The following is an 18,661-nucleotide window of genomic DNA, read 5'->3' as shown; positions in this document are numbered from 1 at the left end:
CTGTTGTTGGTGGGTCTTGATTCAGAGAAGGCATTCAACAGAGTAAGCTGGGATATTATGAGAAGGACATTGGAAGCGTTTGTATTTCCTGATGCAATAATTAGATTAATTAGGAAGATATATGAGGGTTTGGAGGCAAAAATCAGAGTGGGAGGGTTCCTGTCAGACAAGTTGCATCAAAACAGAGGGAACCACACAGGATTGTCCTTTTTCCCCTTTATGTGTATTATATTTAGAACCACTGGCAAAGAATCTAAGGGACTCGAAAGTGTGGGAAAGGTAGTAGAATGGGAAGAATCCAAGAAGACATTTGAAGAGTATGGATTGATACCAGAGTATAGGCACAGAGAAAGGGATAAGGGAATCATTCGTGAAAGACGTAGTGGTTGAGTCTTTAGTTGAATATAGAACAGAAGCTGCCACTTAAAAAGGGATAATTAGTTAAGCATATAAAATGGGTCTACTTCACTCACCCGAAAGCTCACTTATCCGACTTTCAAAAGACCAAGACAAAAAAAAAAAACCCAGACCACCAACTGCTTGGAACACCGACATTTCACTACAGGTAACTAACCGCTTGGCTAGTCTGACAAACTAAAACCAAAGCATAGAAAACCCACCCATGTGGGTGGCTTTGCTCCCCCCCAACTATATATACCAACTCCAAGATCACACTACCACTGAGGTAAGGGGAAAAGGTCAACATGCTGGCTAAGTGGTTACTTACCTGTAGTGAAATGCTGTGTTCCGAGTGGTTGGTCTTCTGGAGTTTTGTTTTTGGTCTTTTGAAAGTCGGGTAAGTGAGCTTTCAGGTTTCTGAAGGGGACCCATATAAAATATTGTACAACAACTATAGGAATTCATCAGAGGAGGTCAGAAAAGACTGGGAAAAGAAATTAGATAAGCAATTCCCAAAGAAACTTTGGGAGGACACATGTATAGCTCCCAAATATACAACAAAATCTAGAGGGTTTAGGAATTTTGCTTGGAAGTGTCTGCATATTTACTTTTATACCTCAATCAGATTCCAAATATTTTTTTTACTCGGGTAGATGGCAAATGTCGGGGGGTATAATGGGAAAGAAAGCGGTAACTGGGAACATATTTTCTCTGTGTGTAATGAGTAAGTAGATTGTAAAAATTCCCTACAGAGTAGTCTGTCAGGAATGTTGGGAGAGTAAATGAGTGTAACTAATAACATTTTTTGAGCTGCGATACAGGATCTAAATTGCCTAGTCATAGTAAGACCTTGTTAAGTTTAACTCTGATGGCTGCCAAAATGCATTTATTATAAAAAAGAAATAGTCTAAATCAATCTTACATGAAATAGTGAATATTGTGACAAAGATAAAAGAGCAGGAAGTGGGATCTTTAAAAATAATAGGTATGAATTATATCGCAGAAGGAAATTGTGGGAACAACACATGCAGAAAAATATTTTGTAGGAGGACTGTGGTTTAAGAGAAGGCGTGAATTGAACAATTTATGTAATGTTGGAGTGATTGTATTGTATAGTACATTATCTGTGCTGTATGCTTGTAAATGTAAACTTGTTAGTATGGTTTGATTACTTTTATGTAAATGTTAAGTATGCCTATGTCACAAATGGGATGGGAGGGTGGTATAAATATTAAGGTGTTTACCTTACAGACACACAAGGTGCAGGGTTTGATTCTTACATGGGGTAATTGGCTAGGCTTAAAATAGCCCAGACAGGCAGTTAGTCTAGTACTAATCTGAGCCTATGATAATTCAATAAATGTGTATTTATAAAGCTACTTTCTGCTCTATAAATGTCTGAATCCATTTCTTCATACAGTAGGGCAACTTTTTATGTGGAACATTCAGATATTCATTTTAGTATTGTATAAGGTCTGTCATACCATGGACACAGTTTGATCAAAACCAAGGCTGTCATTTGTAAGTATAGCCAAGTTCCTTGTGATGGTGTCTGTTCTAAATGTAGAACTATCAGGTTTATAATCAAAGTTCACACTGTCTGTTCAATACCTGACCCTTGACTGTCTCCCTCGGCTTACCGGTCCCAGTGATGCACTACAGCTGCATTTTATTGTTTTTTTTTTTTCAGAATTTTGTGAATAACTATGCTAACTTAAGGCATTTTAAATAATTAAAATGCCAGGGCAGAGCAATTTTCTATCCAGTCTGAAGTGCAACATGCCTCCCCTACACTGCCAATATGTTTATATCACTTCTTAATTACAGCAATTACTTTGTGCATGGCTCCTATTGCATCACCGAACCTTAAACTTAACCTCCTGGTGCACTATTTGCACCTTTCCATCTGTCTTTTTACTGTTTATTCCCTCTTTAACCTATCTGTCTCCCCTCCCTGTCACTACTTTGCTTACAATTAACTGTAGTTTCTCTCATTCATCTCTACTCTCCTGATTCTCTAAAGAACAGCCTTTGATTCAGTTTTACTGTTTCACTGATGGTTTTCTTTTCCTACTCAGTGTGTTGCGATCTGGTCTATCCGATTGCCCTCACTACGCTCGGGCTCAATCCACTCCCCTACCCTACCCCATTTGCACTCACCCCTGAATACTTAAACTTTATAACTAACCTCCTTTTCTCCGCTCTCCCTAGCACATCCCCTTCTTCCCATTTTTCAGTTGCATTCTACATTATCCCCTCCTTACCTGTCACTGCTCAATCATCAGTCCCACCTATCAAGCCATTACACACGGCATACCCTTCCCACTTACTTCATCCAACCACACATTAATATGTCCCCTTCAAACACCATCACTACCCTATCAAGACTCCCTCTCTTGGGCAGCACCTACTTCACTTCCCCTTTCTTCTACCTTCTCCTCAAATTAAACATACCTAATCTACTACATACCAGCTCCTTTAAACTATCTCTGTAACTTCCTTTACCTCCCCATCTACCTCTTCACTTACCGTAAAAACACTCCATCTTAAAGCTTCAACCCTCAGTAATACTACAGTTATACAAACCACTCCCTTCTATACTACTTCACCTCATTATCACACCATATTTATTACTCTCTTCTCAACTCCCTTTGTACTCTTTTATACTACCTGTCCTCGTATCATACACAAATAAACCCACTACAACTTCTTCCAACCTCCATTTATAATACCACAGCCTCTGTCCCAATGCACATTCTCATTAACACCCTCTGTCTTCCCTACTACAAATTTCTCCATTCCCAAAATCAAAATCTCTGCTACACCTCAGTCACCCCTATAATTAAGCCTAAGTACTACTTTTATCACCTGTCTCACTGAACCTCAACTATTCTTTCAAATACTTTGCTCCTTTCAGGAGACATTCATCCTAACCTAGGACCAAATACTCACCCCGTCATAAATAATCTAATCCTATCACTCTTCACCCCAAAGTATCTGCTAAGCAATTAACAATATACGCAATGAATATCCACAGCATTCTCAACAAAGTAAGTGAACTTCATGCTTGGATGGCACAGCACTTCCCAGATATTATAACCCTTACTGAAGCTTTGATCAAACCTCACATCTCTGACAAAGAATTCCTCCCCTGTGGTTAAAACATTCTATGTCTTGACGGACCTAATAAAAAGGTGGGGGAGTTACCATAATTTACTCTAACCACCTCACCATGTCCACCCATCTAACCCTCCCCTTCATTTACCCTGCTGAACTCCTAACTGCAAACTGCAAAATTAATGGCCACTGATTGTTGCTGAGATATAGACCTCCTGGTGACAATATCACCATACTAGAACAAAGGAACAAATCCTCTCCTGAATCACACATAATATAACTAATGAAAGCTAGGAGACGTCAACATTAACTGGTTTTTACTGACCTCTAATAGCCCTAGCTGCAGCATTAACTTGCATGGCTTATCACAACAGATCATCACTCCTACCCATATCAATACACCAACTAATTCCAGTTCTGTTATAGACCGGATACTAGTTTCTCATTCTCACATGTACCACTACCCTGAATAATTACCTGACTCATTAAGCGACCCCTCACCAATTTGAGTACATAGATGCTGTCCCCACCACTCCACACCTCACAAATTTAAAACTCTCCAGTTTACACCTTGATACCTTCAGTAGCATTTTCTTCTCTATTAACTGGTTCTTTCTAAGTTATCTACCTCTCAATGACGCAATGCAAAAATTTAACTCTGTATTTCTAAATATTCTGAACTCCCTTGCCCCCCCTTCAGATTATTAGAGTTAAATCTCTCCACTCACCTTGGTCATCTCAAACAACATGCTCTTTAATGCATAAAACAAACAGTGCTTGGAAAATCTGGTCTAAAACAAAATCCCTCCCACATTTCAAACATATATATAAGGAACTTCATCAGCAAACTTTATCAGCCACGGACCTTTTATTTTTGCCTGTACTTCTGAGAAGTAGATTCCAAACAGTAGGGACCCCAGCACCGACTCCTGTGGAATACCACTGGTTACGGGTCTGCTGGTGGAGGTGGAGTCCCCTATTTTGACTGTGTGCTCTGTCGGTGAGGCAGTTTGCAACCCACCTGACAGTAGATGGGTTGACCACCAGCTGGGTGAGTTTTTCATTGATGCTTGAGTGGGGGATTGCAAGTCTAGGTAGGCTGATTGCACAGATTTGCCTTCATCCAGGGCTATGGTGACAATCTCTAAGAAGTCCACCAGGTTCAACAGGCAGGATCTCTCTTTAACAAAACCAACCTGGGGTGGGTGAAGTGTTTGAAGGTCTCTTATATTCTTGTTGATAAGGTCCATGATGATTCTCTTCATGACTTTGCAGATAATGCTGGTTAGCTTAATAGGTATATAGTTCCCAGGTTCGGTGGATGCAACCCCCTTGTGCAATGGGATGACGGTAGCTGTTTCCCATTCTGCAGGGACAAAACCGTGCTTAGGCTGTGATTGAAAAGAGTACACAATGATGTTGCTAACTCCTGTTTTAAACCATTGAGAATGCAATCTGGGATGTTGTCATGTCCCATAGAGGCTGTGTTTCTGGCCTTGAAGAGAGCGGTTAAGACCTGTTCTTCAGAGACACTAGGTGGAAGGAATGTTTTTGGGTATATGTGGCGGGGACAGAGGGGAGAAGTTTTCACTGAACCTGTCTGCTAGTAGGTTGGCTATTTCCACTGGTTCAGTATATGTGGTACCATTCACCACAAGTTCAGCACAAAGTTGAGCTTTTCCTTTAAGGTTTTGGATGTAGCTAAAGAATGCCTTATGGTTATCCTTGGATAGGGATGCTAATCTAGATTCATAATTAGCTTTACGGGACTTTACAAGATGTCTTATTTGCTTGTTCAAGCTGAGAAGGGTGTGCTTCCAATTCTGAGATCATTACTTCTTGCTCTTAGAAAGCAATTTCTTTGTTTTATTATGTAATCTGTTTATGGGGGATGTCCACCAGGCAGGCTTGTTTTTTCTTGAGGATCTTGCTTTGGTCCTATCAGGAATGGTGGAGTCAGTACAGTTTTATAGATCTTTATACAATGCATTTATGTATCTTAGTATAGGTGTCTTTGCTGTCAGTGGAGACAGGAACTTTGATGCTATTAATGCCTTCTCATAAGAGGCTGTAGTTTGCTTTGGAGAAGTTTCTTAGCCTAATTTCTGCTGAGATGGGGGGAAGGGGTTCTGATGTTATTGTTACTTTGAAAGAGACCGATTTATGATCGACTTCCCCAGGGAGGGCTGCACACTTTTGGTGGTGCACTGTTGCACCATGTTGGTGAGTACCACGTCTAGAATGCTTGGGCCCCTTGTGAAGGTGCCAGCTATCTGCTCCAAGGCATTTAAGTTAACAAAGTCCAATAACCTTAAGGCAAGTGTGTTTGTACATGTATAATTTACCCAATCTGCGGACAGGTAGTTAGTTGTCCATAACCAGGGTGTTTGGTTGCATTTTGAATGACTCAAGTAGATCCAAGTAGGCAGTGTGTGGATGTTATGGATCACAGAGGAGGATCTATAGCTGGCACTAACTTGGAGATGGATCTTTCCTGTAGTTATTTGCACATGGAGTAACTCTAGGGAATTGTTCTGTTTAACCAATCTGAAGGTGTATTTATCTCTGAAGGTGTATTTATCTTTGAATATTGATACTCCTCTTCCTTTAGTTTTCACACGTTCGTGTTGTGGTCAGAACATGTGGAAGGCATTATATCTCAGTATGACCAGGGGGGTGTCTGCAGCCTTGAACCAGGTCTCTGTGACTGCACAGATGTCCGCATCTTCCAAGGTGAGGAGTGCTTCCAGTGAGTGCAGTTTCAGATTTAGACTCCTAGAGTTTAGCAGCATAATATTAAGGATGTTTTTTGAGGATATTTTTATGTGGGGAATTTTGTTTGTGACATTTCCTAAAAAAGGCACTATGGGGGAGGCAAGAGCCTTAGCTAGTAGCCGAAAGCCCAGAGGTGACAGGTGGAGACCATGTCTGTTGAAGAATCGTGGTCTATCAACCATTTCATCCCAGGCCTATCAACCATTTCATCCCAGGCTGACAGGCATCATCCTAGGTGATGGTAGAATGCTGCTTAAGGCTAGTGACATACACCCCTTGGGACACATAATCTGAGAGCTCAGTCATGTCTCTCTTTATATAGTTCAGTGAGGTACGTCTCAAGTTCACACCAACATGGACTAGGACAGAGTCATAACAGTGCTTGTTGAGAGACTTGAGTGCATGGGTGATGTGGCAGATCCTGGCACCTGACAGACAGTTGACCATGACCTTTTCCTTATCCATCCTAGTGAATGGGACATCTGTGTGTCTCACAGTGGAGTCACCTATGATTAAAACATTTGATTCTGTGTTTTGGTTTAATAGCTTGTTTGGTGAGAGTCTGGTGTATGCATTTGTATGTGTACAGTGATTTGCTGAGAATGTATTAAGTGAAGTTTGTTTATGTTTGGAAGGCTTCTGATCACTAGGTAGGCTTCTAGTGAGAATCTTTGCATATGTAGGATTAGGTGTATGTGTGGATGGTGCAGGAGGTGTTTGTGAACTGACAACTTGCTTAGTATCTGATATACTGATTTGTGAGTGAGAGAGCTTTGATTCTTAATATAGATACATCTCTCACATATTGAATTTGTGTGAATTAGGAGAAGTAGGTTGTCTGTGTATATGAGGCAGTTGCTACATTGCCTCTGGATGTCCATGTCAATCAGGTTAGCTGGAGAAAAGGTGGCAATTTGTCCATTCATGATGATAGGTGAAGTGTTGTGGTCAGTAACATGGAGAGGACTAGAAGGATCAGGTGTGGCCAAGGGGCAAGAAAAAGTTCGAAACTGCGAGGGGCTTAATGAGTAAGATTTGTGGAGAAACCTCAGAGGCTCAGCTGAGTGTCTATAAATGGGCAGTGAAGCACAACAGAAAGAAACCTCTGATGGAGCACAAGCAGTTGACTAAGAGAAAACTGCCTAAGAGTTTGCATCTGTAACTGACAATGGTATCCTCCACTGCAAAGTAATCTGCAGTTATGCAGGTGGTGCATACCATAAAAACCAGAGCTAATGCATGAAACAAAATTAAACTGATTTGAAATGGTCTATACAGCAGTAGCACACTAGACTGGGCCGTGGAGCAACAATCACCACTCAGATAGGTCCTTATCTACTTTCACTAGGGATGGGGCTGGATGGCATGGAATCAGGAAGTAATTGGATAGTTGCCGAGCATACAGCAAAGAGATGCACTAGTTTATTAAATGTAATAAATACAGATCCACTGAAATAACTTAAGTAAAAAGTATACATTTTAGAATAAAAGATCCCATTTTACAAGGTGATTAATTGGGACAAAAAGAAATGGTAAAAAAAAAACTTTGCACTCTGTCTTTAACTGCTTGTCAGAAAAACTCTGAGAATTAGCTGCCGACTCTAGGCAGCTTGTTTATAATGGGTACCTGTCATACGTATGCAGCTGGCAACTTTGAAAATAGGGATATGTACCCCATTCTCTGAGATGCAGTCATATTGATGGTTGCATATTTATAAGTATCCACCACATAAGAGTGCAGTGAGGTGCTGCTCTCTGCAAGAACAGTAGACAAAATATCTCCATTTTTATAGTTATGCGAATTCAAACTTCTGATTTTTCACTTTCAATAAGTATCCCTTAAAAGTAGAATAAAGTAAAACTAGTAGTAAAGCTGAAGGACCGGGACAGCCCTTGCAGGTATGTTCTGTTTCTTAGTTCACCTTACAGAAGCAGGCATTTTAAGGTATCAGTCTCTTAACTGTGAACACTTGATATTCCTTGAAAGTACTTTAAGAGCAATGCCAGCTGATTAACTTTATGGAAAAGTTCACCAGTGTGTCTAGCATCATGTTATTGGTGCTTATAAGATCTGGTTTTATGTTTCATTCAGGTAAGTGCTGCAGGTTTAGGCAAAATGTAGCATTCAGAAGATTTCTGTTTGTCATCAGATGGGAGTAGAACAATTTGGATTTCTGCAAGCCTTGGTTGTACAGCTGGATTCAACAAGATAAATCAGTTGTTGACCAGATGAACATATCTTGCATTATAGTCTGCTTACAGGAACGGTTCATAGTTTCATAGGTGTGTACTAGGCCAGTGGCCCTGGAGCCTTTACAAGCCTAGCCCATAGAGGTGCCCTGGCATCATGCCGCTGTTAGTTCCCAGTGCCTCTATCAAGTAGAGCCACTGGAGTGATCCCTGGGGTGAACTTTCTATTTCCCAACCACTCATCAAGATTTCTCTTGAAAAGGGCCAGTGAGGTGCTCTGCTTGACATGTATGGGAAGTCTATTCCAGAGCATGGGCAGTCTCTGGTTTATGAACGTGTCCTTCCAGCATGTTCTGTTGATTGTGGTAATGAGGTTGAGGTCCCTGGAGCGTGTGATGTGGAGGGATTAGGATTTCTTCAGGTGTAACATTTCTAACAGGGCTGGGTCAGACATGGCTTTGTACATCAAGCAGAGATAGCTTCTTAATAGACAATTGAGTCTGTCCATGTAAGGCATGTGTTTAACGTCTATGATCCTCTTCATGAGATACTTTTGTGGTCTTTCCAGCTGTTGCAGGTGTTTGGTGAGGTACATGTCAAATGGGGGCATTATACTCTATGATTGGTCTAATGAGGGAAGAGTAGAGAGAGATAATGACCTCTTTCATCCCAGATGCAAAACCGTTGGTAATGAGATGTGCTACACAGAAGGACTTTCTGGCCCCAGTGGCAATGTGGTGGTCGAAGGAGAGGTTGCTGTTAACCTGTGTCCCCAGATCTCTTGTAATGACTTCAGTGTTCAGTGGGCTACCATCAATGTGGTAATTAGTGGGAACTGAGTTTTTCCCAAAGGGAATGAAGACACATTTTTTGGCATTATGTTCAAGGCCATGGATTCGACACCAGTCGTTGGTCTCAGTGAGGCCTTTCTGTAGGATGTCTACATCACTTGGGGAGTAAATAATGGCTCCCAGCTTACAATCATCGGAGAACTTGGTCAGCCAGTATAGGTTTATATATTCTCAAGTATGAGTTATTTATAAGGTGCTTAAATCATGTAACATGACCCATCAATGCTTTTCTATAAATGCACAGATTTCTTGAACTTTTGATAGTCATGCGTCACTAATTTTAGAGTTGTCTGTCTGACTGATAACCTGCTCTCCTGCCATTGGCATATACTTTAAAAAACAAAGCTCAAATATTCTTTGTGCTACCATAGTACCAGAAAAATGCTGATTTTCTGCCAATCCTGCACAGTACTGTCACAGAGACAGGATATTACTTTTGACTCCAGCCACATTAGGTTTTCAGCATTGAAAGTTTATATAGCAGCTCTAGTTGTGGGATAACACATGTCCAGTCTAATGCTGTAGAGTACACATTCTTATCTTACATGCCACCCTATAACCTCCCTCTCCATGCCTCTCACTGACTACCAGAATCATCTTTGAGGTCACCACAATTCTGAGAGAGAGAGAGAGAGAGAGAGTCCCTCTACATCCCTACTACCCAGAGATCCCTCAATTTTCAGTGATTCTTTCCGTAAAACTGCCAGTTTAATCAGAAGTCTGTTTCTTCAGCCCATTCAAAACCTCTTTATCAGGTGACCTCATATGTGCAGAACCAGGCATTATTTCTTATGTCCATAGTGTGACAGATGCACCACTGCCACCAATATGTAATGTCCTGAATGGTAATAAAATTTCAGTCCAACCACTTCCACCCTGCTTTACTAGCTGTGTACATATGTGACAAGGACTATGGTCAGTGGTTTTGCCCCACTGCCCAAAATAAATCTGATTGCCAGCAACAGGGATTGTTTTTTGAGTCACACTCCTGGTACCCAACAGGTTAAAGTGAGAAAAAATGTATACATATCAGATTTAATAGCTAATTCACCAAATGCAACCTGCCCCCAGTAGAATAAACAGAATATGCACTGCTGTCATGAGTATGGGCTTCCAACATCCACACACTAACCATTTACAGAGGTGAGTCTTTGACTTAGCATCCCAGGCCCATCTCCCCACTCTCTATGAACCGTAGTGTCTTTGATTGCCCCTTATCCCATGGTAATTTTCTTTCAAACAAGTTATTATTCACACACACACACACACACACACACACACACACACACACACACACACACACACACACACACACACACACACACACACACACTCTCCCAGGAAAGGTTGGTAGAATTCTGTTCAGATTATCTTTCTTCCCATTGAGTTAGTACTGTCAACACTTAGATTGTTGGGCTAAAGTTTTGACACATCAGTTACTGTACCACTGTTGGTTTAGGCAAACATTAATTTCAGAAATTATATCTCAGTGGTAATGTGCTGAAACACACTAGCCTCAGAGGTGGATGTCACAGCTTTCCTACCTACATTGCTAAATAATACCCTTTCCTCACATATTTAAATACTAATACATAACCAAACACAAGATTTTAGAAGTGAGTGGGTAACAACTTTTTACAGTAAAGAAGTCAAGACGATGTTGATAACACATTTAATATGCAGAGTCCAAGACAATGCACAATGCATACAATTAGTCTATTGGGGAGATGAATACTTAAAAAGAAAAATCTTATAACTGACTAAACCTAGCTGACTCTGACTTGAAGAAATGGTCTCCCTAACTGGTCTAAGTTAAAAGCATTATTGGCTTTAGGTCATGTATATATGTTAGCTTATTTCCGCTTTGGTTATACCTTTGGTCTGTGGGAAAGGTTTTTCTGCATTCATTGAGTAAACACTGGAGCTCCCATCTATTAGTGGCATACTAAGAACTGATTCCTTTTACAATTCTGGAATCAGAGGTTAGTTGAATTGGCTTGTCAGTGCATATTTTATGGCACTAGACTTCCTGATTTAAGTTTCTTACCTTCCTGCAACTGACATGCAGGCAAGTTCCTGTGAAACTGCATTTTCTCACCCAGAACCTGCAGATTAAGTGTGACACTGCCAGCCCAGCTATCTGGAATTTTGCAAATAATTCTACGTCATTTGTGAATATTGATATGATTTATACAGAACTGTATGTTATATACCAAACTTCAAGAATGTAACCACAGCATACCCTGCTGGAACATAGAAGATTAACTTACAAAACTTCAAGAAAACAAGTTGAAATGTTCATAAAAGTTAGTATCATTGCAGCAAGAAGACAGGATGTCTAGAGCTAGACTTTTTTTCTCTTGTCTTGGAGAGAAGTATTTACTATATATAAAATGTGAAGTGTTTTATTGCTGTATGACTTCCTAGTAGCTGCACATCTGAGAGGTGTGTATTTTTAACATAAAGATGTTAGTTTCTGGTTTAGCTTGGGAACTAAAGTCAGGTGACAAAAAGTGATGTCATCCAAGCTAACCCAGCAGTAATATGTGATATTGTAAGAACTATCTGAGAGAGACTCTTGGTGTTTTGTATCTTGTATTGGACCTAGAAACATCCATTCAGCACTTCTGCCTGCATGTTGCTCTGTATGTTATTTAGAACATGGTATGTCTTGGATATAGATAGGAATATAGTAAAGATTAGTGTAGATGTTTTCTGTATTTATTTGAGACTGTCCTGCAATGTTATTTTAAAATATTTCGTGTGATTCTGAACTGTGCAGTTACTGTGTTATTTGAGTATTGTCTTGTTCTTTTATTATTTATTAAATGTTATTAAATGTATTTAAATCTATCTTTGTGGCTGATGTTTGTGAGACATATTTAAGCTCTTAGCATGCTTGCATATTATTTGGTGACACTGTACAGGCTACTCCTAAATAGCCTTGCTCTTGGTCAAACTACCATTTGGATAATAGTAACATTACACAGTAGGATTGGTCACCCCTTGGTAAGGACCTTAAAGTAGCTGATAAGGGGTTCTGGTGGCAGTGATAACTACCTTATAGTCTGGGCATAAGGGGGCATAGTTTGTGTATAAATCAAATCTGAAAGCGTGTGTGTGTTTGTGAACTATTTGGGCAGGGACACGAAGCACCGGTTGGACAAAGAGAGTGTTGGGAGGACTTGGCTTGGAACCCTGGCTAAGGACTCCACTCTATAGGTATGCCAGTAGGGAGTTTTATTGGGGACCTGGAGAAAGAGGGAGAAACCAGCCCCAGACTGACTGTGATCTCTGTTTGCTCTTAAGGGAAATTGTACTTTACTGTGCGTGTACTTGTCATCCTCCCATTGTGTACGTCCCTCACTGTTGCCAGTGGTGAGGATTTTGAGGCTCCTTGATTATTGGGCCAGTGCAGTGTTTTAACATATAGTTCTTGTACGTTACATGAAATAATAAATGCAGTTCTCCTGCTATGACATATTATAAGTGTAATTTCAAGTACAGTTTCTGCACTTACTTCATAAACATTAAATATAGCTTATAACTGCGCTTTAGTGTGAATTCAAAAAGAAATACCAATATCACATTTTAAGTCAGTTTTATTTACACTTGCATCACACTACACCTGTCAACTTCTTTGCTTTAAGAATTCTAGATAGAGCAAAAATAATGATGTTATGTGATCAAGTCTATATCCCAGGATGCACCACTACCAGTCCCCCAGATCTCGTTTGCCGCTAACCTGCGAAGACGTGGTCTCGAGCTGGCTGAGCTGAGTAGTTATTTTAACTAACTTTTTCTGTCAGTTTTTTGCTGTTGTTGTATTAAAAAGCTGTTTTAACAGCTATTCTTCACATTGTGTGTGTTTGGATTGGTTAAAGACTTTTGTTGTGTGATTGGGTTGAGTTTGATTTAGGCCCCCTTCATCTAGGGCCTTCGTTCCCTGTCATTTATATTTGAGTGGTGTTGTCAGTAATTGTATTTTCTTTAAAAATGTACAAAAGTTTCAAATTAAATGTCACAGGCCAGACGATCACTCGCTTGTGTGTATTGTTTGTGCAAAACACTTACAGGAGTCATGATGTCACGCTTTTCTCCTTTCCTCCTCCAGGAGAGGAAATAAAATGATTCTTAAGGGGTTAATTAATTAAACCTTTTTGAAGCCTTGGCATCCACACCCCATTCTGGGGGTCCAAGCCAGAGCCATGAGGAGTGCCTTGGCCAAGTCCTCGGCCATCTCCGGCTTTACCTGCGAGCAGCTAGCAGTCTCCAGTTGCTCTCGGTTTACATCAATTTCTAACTCGTAACATCACCCCACCATTTCATTGGCCATCATGGGGGGCGTAGCAGAGGCGCAGGTGGTGCTGTGGAGGAGACGGAGACAAGCTCTGCCTTGTGTCTTGTGTCAGTTTGGCCTTCTGTCTTCTTTCACGACGCCCTGATTGAGTCCTCCTTGTTTGGACCCAAGGTTAAATTACTCGCTCCCATTTCCATTCAACCGCTAGAACAAAAGAATCCGGACCCACCACCAGTCAGAAATGGCAGCCATGCAGAATAAAAGCTTTAAAGCTGGAGAGTCAGTCATCCAACCCCCACAGACCCAGATCGGATCAGAATTACTCCCAGGTTTTTTTAGTGCCAAAAAGACAGGGGACCTGAGACCAATATTGATCTCAGCATCACAGGCCTTACCACAGGTTTCTTTTCTTCCAATCATCATCGCCATCCACACACACACATGTCGGGTGGTCTGGTATCTGAACAAACAAGGAGGGACCAGATCGGCAGCTCAGGTTTTCAGGAGATGGGGGACGCCGTGCTGCGACCTCCTGTCCCAGAGGTTTGAAAATCTTAACATCCCTGTTTAATCAAGGATCTTCTGTCTCTACTATTAAAGTGTCCCAAAGGTCTGTTCTAGTTCTGTCTCCAACAAAGACAGGACTCAGCAACGTAGTCAGACCAGTGTTTTGTGTCCTTCTCAGATAATAAATTTGGGTCAAACCATCACAAATAGATCACATCTTTTAGTTATTATGTACCACCATAACTTCAGATGTTTGGGATCCATCTGCCTTGAGATCAGGAAGATTGAACGGTTTTGAGTTTTACTGTTTTATCTTGTTTCATCTGGCGATGTTATATAAACTAGATCTGGGGACTGGTAGTGGTGCATCCTGGATATAGTAAGCTCAGCCAAGAGATTATGACAGTGTTCCAAAATCTTTGTCCATTTGTAAACATTGTTCTAATTCACCTACGGAGTTAGTAGTACAACAGAATTTGCATCGACATGCATTTTCTGAGCAGTATGAAGTTCCACTGTTTGGCATTATTGACTTGCTGTAATCCTCGATAATTTAGTAGAAAATCAAACATTTTATAAGGAACAGGGCAAAAATATGAGGCAAAATCAAGAACAGTTTGTAAAATTTGGGCAGCTGAGAGGTATACATCACACATAGCAGAAAATCATTGCATGTCATTGATGCGGAGTCATTATATAATGCATTGTAAGCCTTATGTCTTGTGCTGTCCTCAGCTGTTTTCGAATAACCAGGCATATATTACCCATGCCCTGCTTAGATGCTTTTTATTTAAAGCACTGCTCCTGATGTCAATAATGAGCTATTAGTCAATAAAAAATAAAACATTGGTATTATGCCTTAATGTACCTTTATTTATGAAGTAGAATTTCTTATAGATGAACATAGGAAGGAATACATTGTGTATGATTTGCAGGTAGGTGTATTATCTCTCCCTGGAACATCTAATCTCTCTGTTTTTTTAACTGTAGGTTGGTAGTTTTTGCCTGTCTGAAGCTGGATCGGGAAGTGATGCCTTTGCCTTAAAAACAACTGCTGAAAAAATAAAGGATTATTATATAATAAATGGAACGAAGATGTGGATTACCCATGCTGAACAAGCTGGAGTATTCCTAGTAATGGCAAATGCTAATGTTTCTGCTGTAAGTATCAGATAGCTTTTTTTTTTCTGTGAAGCGTAATAGGTAAAACATTACAGCATGTTACAGCTTACATTGTTGCCGTCTTTCATTCAGACTGTTGTAAACTGCCAGCAAAGAGTTAAGTAAAAGAAAATTATTACTGTACTTGCAGATGTAGAGACAACATCAGACAGGAAACATTGAAGCAATACTAATTTAATAAGCTTTAGTTATACTTGGACTTAGGAATGGGGTCCATTCCTGTCATGGTACTAAAAACCCAAAAGTCTTGGAGAAATTAAATCGAGAAAAGACATATTAGGCGGGATGGGAGTGTGTGAGGTCAGCACAGAGATTGCTGACATTTTCATCTCTGACAGGAATGTACTAACATCTGAGTATTATTTCTCTCCACATGCTTTGTGAGGGAGGATTACACTCAATTCTTCTAATTAACAGCACTCTTTTAGGTTATACTGGCTCAGAATATGTTTTAATTCCCTGCAGGCTGACAAGATATATTGATATTGATTCAAGTAATCTTAATCACTCATCTGTTACTCTGTTTATCAAGCAGACGGATGATGCGCAGTACGTATGCAAGACAATTGCAAAGTATGAAAGAGGTGAGAATTCAGTTTAGAGTCAGCTGACAATCAGACAGTTAAACTTATTTCTATTACTTGCACAGTATACGTCTGATGATACTGATGTAGCATTATAGCACCCCAGCCACTTCCATTGGCACCATTCAGCATACTGATTTTATGCAGGCTTTTAAGATCTGTAATACAGTGGAGAAATGTACTTTTTGTGGCATCAGTCATAACATTTAGTGCTCATATGCGATGGAAATTAGAAATATTACAAGGAATAGATAATGAACACTTTTTTAAAACTTTCTGAACTGCATTGCTCACACTAATGCTAGTATTGGTGGCATAAATTGCGTACAACCATCCCTTACATAGGGAACACTTTACAGTCTGCTGCCCAGTAACCCTATGTCCATGCAGGTACTTTATCATTGTAGATTTAAGCAATAACACATGCCTGGGTGTGGGTAATGCTGGATTTACCCACGGTTGGCGTGGTTTGGTCATGAGGGCGAAGCCCGAAATTAAAATGAAAGAATATATCAACAGAAAAAAGTCCGGGGGACCAAACCTTTTTCTGTTGTGTATTCTCAACAGGCATGCTGGTTGGGATGGCCAGCCAGCATGCTCGTTTTACAATGTTACTGGCCAGTCATTGTATAATTAAGCAATAACCCATGCCTGGTTGTGGGTAATGCTGGAATTACCCACGGTTGTTGTGGTTTGGTCACAAGGTCGAGGCCCGAGTGACCAAACAAAGACAACCATGGGTATATCCAGCATTACCCACAACCAGAAGTGGGTTATTGCTATTATACAATGACATTATTTAAGAAAAAAAATACTTACTTTTCTTAAACAATGTCCTTGTATAATGGTGCCGTGCTGTCCTTCCACTGCTGGGCAGCTCCGCTTTGCCATTGCTGATGTACTGCGCATGCGTTTGGAACTTGCGTTGCCATGCATAGCCAGTACATCAGTGTTCGGGAAAGTAAGCAACGGAGAAAAGAAGATCTCCGTTGCTACGCTTTTTTTTTTTTTTTTTTTTTTTGACCCCTTAAAATGAAAGAATATATCAATGGAAAAAAGTCCGGGAGACTGGACCTTTTTCCGTTGTATATTCTCAACGGGCAAGCTGGTTGGGCTGTCCAATCAGCGTGCTCATTTTACCATGTTACCAGCCAGACATTGTATAATTTGCAGTATTTTCTTGTCTGTGCACCCTCAAAATACTTATGTTTTATTTTTGTTTTTTTTTTTTTGTTTTTTTTTGTGTTACATTGTTGTTTTGTCATTTACTAAAGTTTTTGGAGAAGTGCTTGCCAGTGCCCTTTTCAGAAGCTACATCTGTTTAATACCATGTCTAGTCTATTGTTGAACTATGCTTGCTGATGTGCAACAAGCCCATTCCTTAGCACTTGGCTAGTGATCATTACAGTGGATTTAGAAGGGTGGATGTCATTAACATCAGTGTGATGTTTCCATGAGATGAGACTAAATCAGCTGGATGTGCATGATAGCTGGTGTCCATCACCATGCCAGTGATATTGCTGGCATTAAAGCTGAATTGACCCAAGTGTAAGACTTAAAAAAACAAAAAACTCTTAGCTGCTAGAGGTTTTCCTTTCCTCAGTGTTTTAGAATGGCGTGTATGTAATGTACACACTCCATCTGCTTTGCAGAATGGAATACATTTTACTTGCATAGCTACTTATAGCAATCGTAATATCCCTTTGGTCTTTTCGGTACCCAAGTTAAAAGATTCTCTCTACTTAGATCCATTTTAAGACAATTCATCCTCAAGGTACTAGAAGCCTGTCATCCTGTAGGTGCTACAAAAGTAATGACCTTCTCCATTGCGGGTTGTTCATAATAGATCTGCAGTAGGAAGTGTGCACTTTGGTAGTGCACACCACAGAAAGCACAAACATCTTTCTGGTTTGTCTTGTGTTTCTTATTTTCCAAAGTTGTCACCATATTTTTCAGATTCAGGTTCTGGCCATTCTTGAAAACTGTAGAAACATAGGGGAAAAAGGAAAAGATTTTTGTTCAGCTTTTGGGAAGGATTCTCAATACAAATGCTCTGTATCCACATTTAGCAGCAAACACATTATTAATTTCACCCAGAACAATAGCAGTACCTCTTCTGTCACTGGGAGATTTTTCCTAAAACAGTTTTAAATAAAAAAAATCACCACAGTATAAAACAGTACAGTGTTATTAAAATTAGCTGTAGCACATGCAGATTTAAGGCAGAAAACAGAAATTAATCACGTCCCAAGTGTAGTGGGATCTGGTTTGAGGTTAAAGCCAAATAGGTGTCCTCAGGTGTGCATGTGTAGTCATGTCCCAGCCAGGTGGTTTGTCAACATCAGCCAACACAGAGTTTAAACAAACTAATACCTAGAAGTCAGTTTAAAACATACTGCTCCTGTGGCTAGTAGCAGATTTTGCCCAGGAAAATGTGGTAACTCTTCTGTCACTTGATTACTCACTAAACCCGTCCTAAAAGCAAAAAAAAAAAAAAAATCCCCTACTGCACAAAGTTCTTTAAAATCAGCTGTATCACATTCTATTTTATGGCAAAAAAAAGTAAATAGTCACTTTTTAGGTGTAGTAGGATCCTGTTTGATGTCAAAGCTAAGTAGATTGTGAATCACAGCCCAGCCAATTAAAGTCAATGTCCGCAAACACACTGAGTACAAAGAAAAAACTGTAGCACACCCACAGGGAATTTAATTTCTCAGAATTAGTCATTGTCAAAGGATACAAGTTTAAAAATGAAG

General features: G+C 40.1%; 1 protein-coding gene across 1 annotated transcript in view; it reads left to right on the top strand.

Moving 5' to 3' along the window:
• The window catches only part of ACADSB (acyl-CoA dehydrogenase short/branched chain), a gene marked incomplete in the record, with an annotated part of 895,069 nt that overhangs the window by 221,057 nt on the left and 655,351 nt on the right, over positions 1 to 18,661 (top strand). Inside the window, 1 exon segment of the mRNA XM_044056031.1 lies at positions 15,130 to 15,300. Within this exon segment, the coding sequence (XP_043911966.1) occupies positions 15,130 to 15,300 (171 nt within the window).

Source organism: Protopterus annectens, chromosome 14.part0, assembly GCF_019279795.1.
Source record: "Protopterus annectens isolate FY-2018-M chromosome 14.part0, PAN1.0, whole genome shotgun sequence".
Taxonomy (NCBI): Eukaryota; Metazoa; Chordata; order Ceratodontiformes; family Protopteridae; genus Protopterus; species Protopterus annectens.
This window is presented reverse-complemented; position numbering and strand designations above follow the sequence as displayed.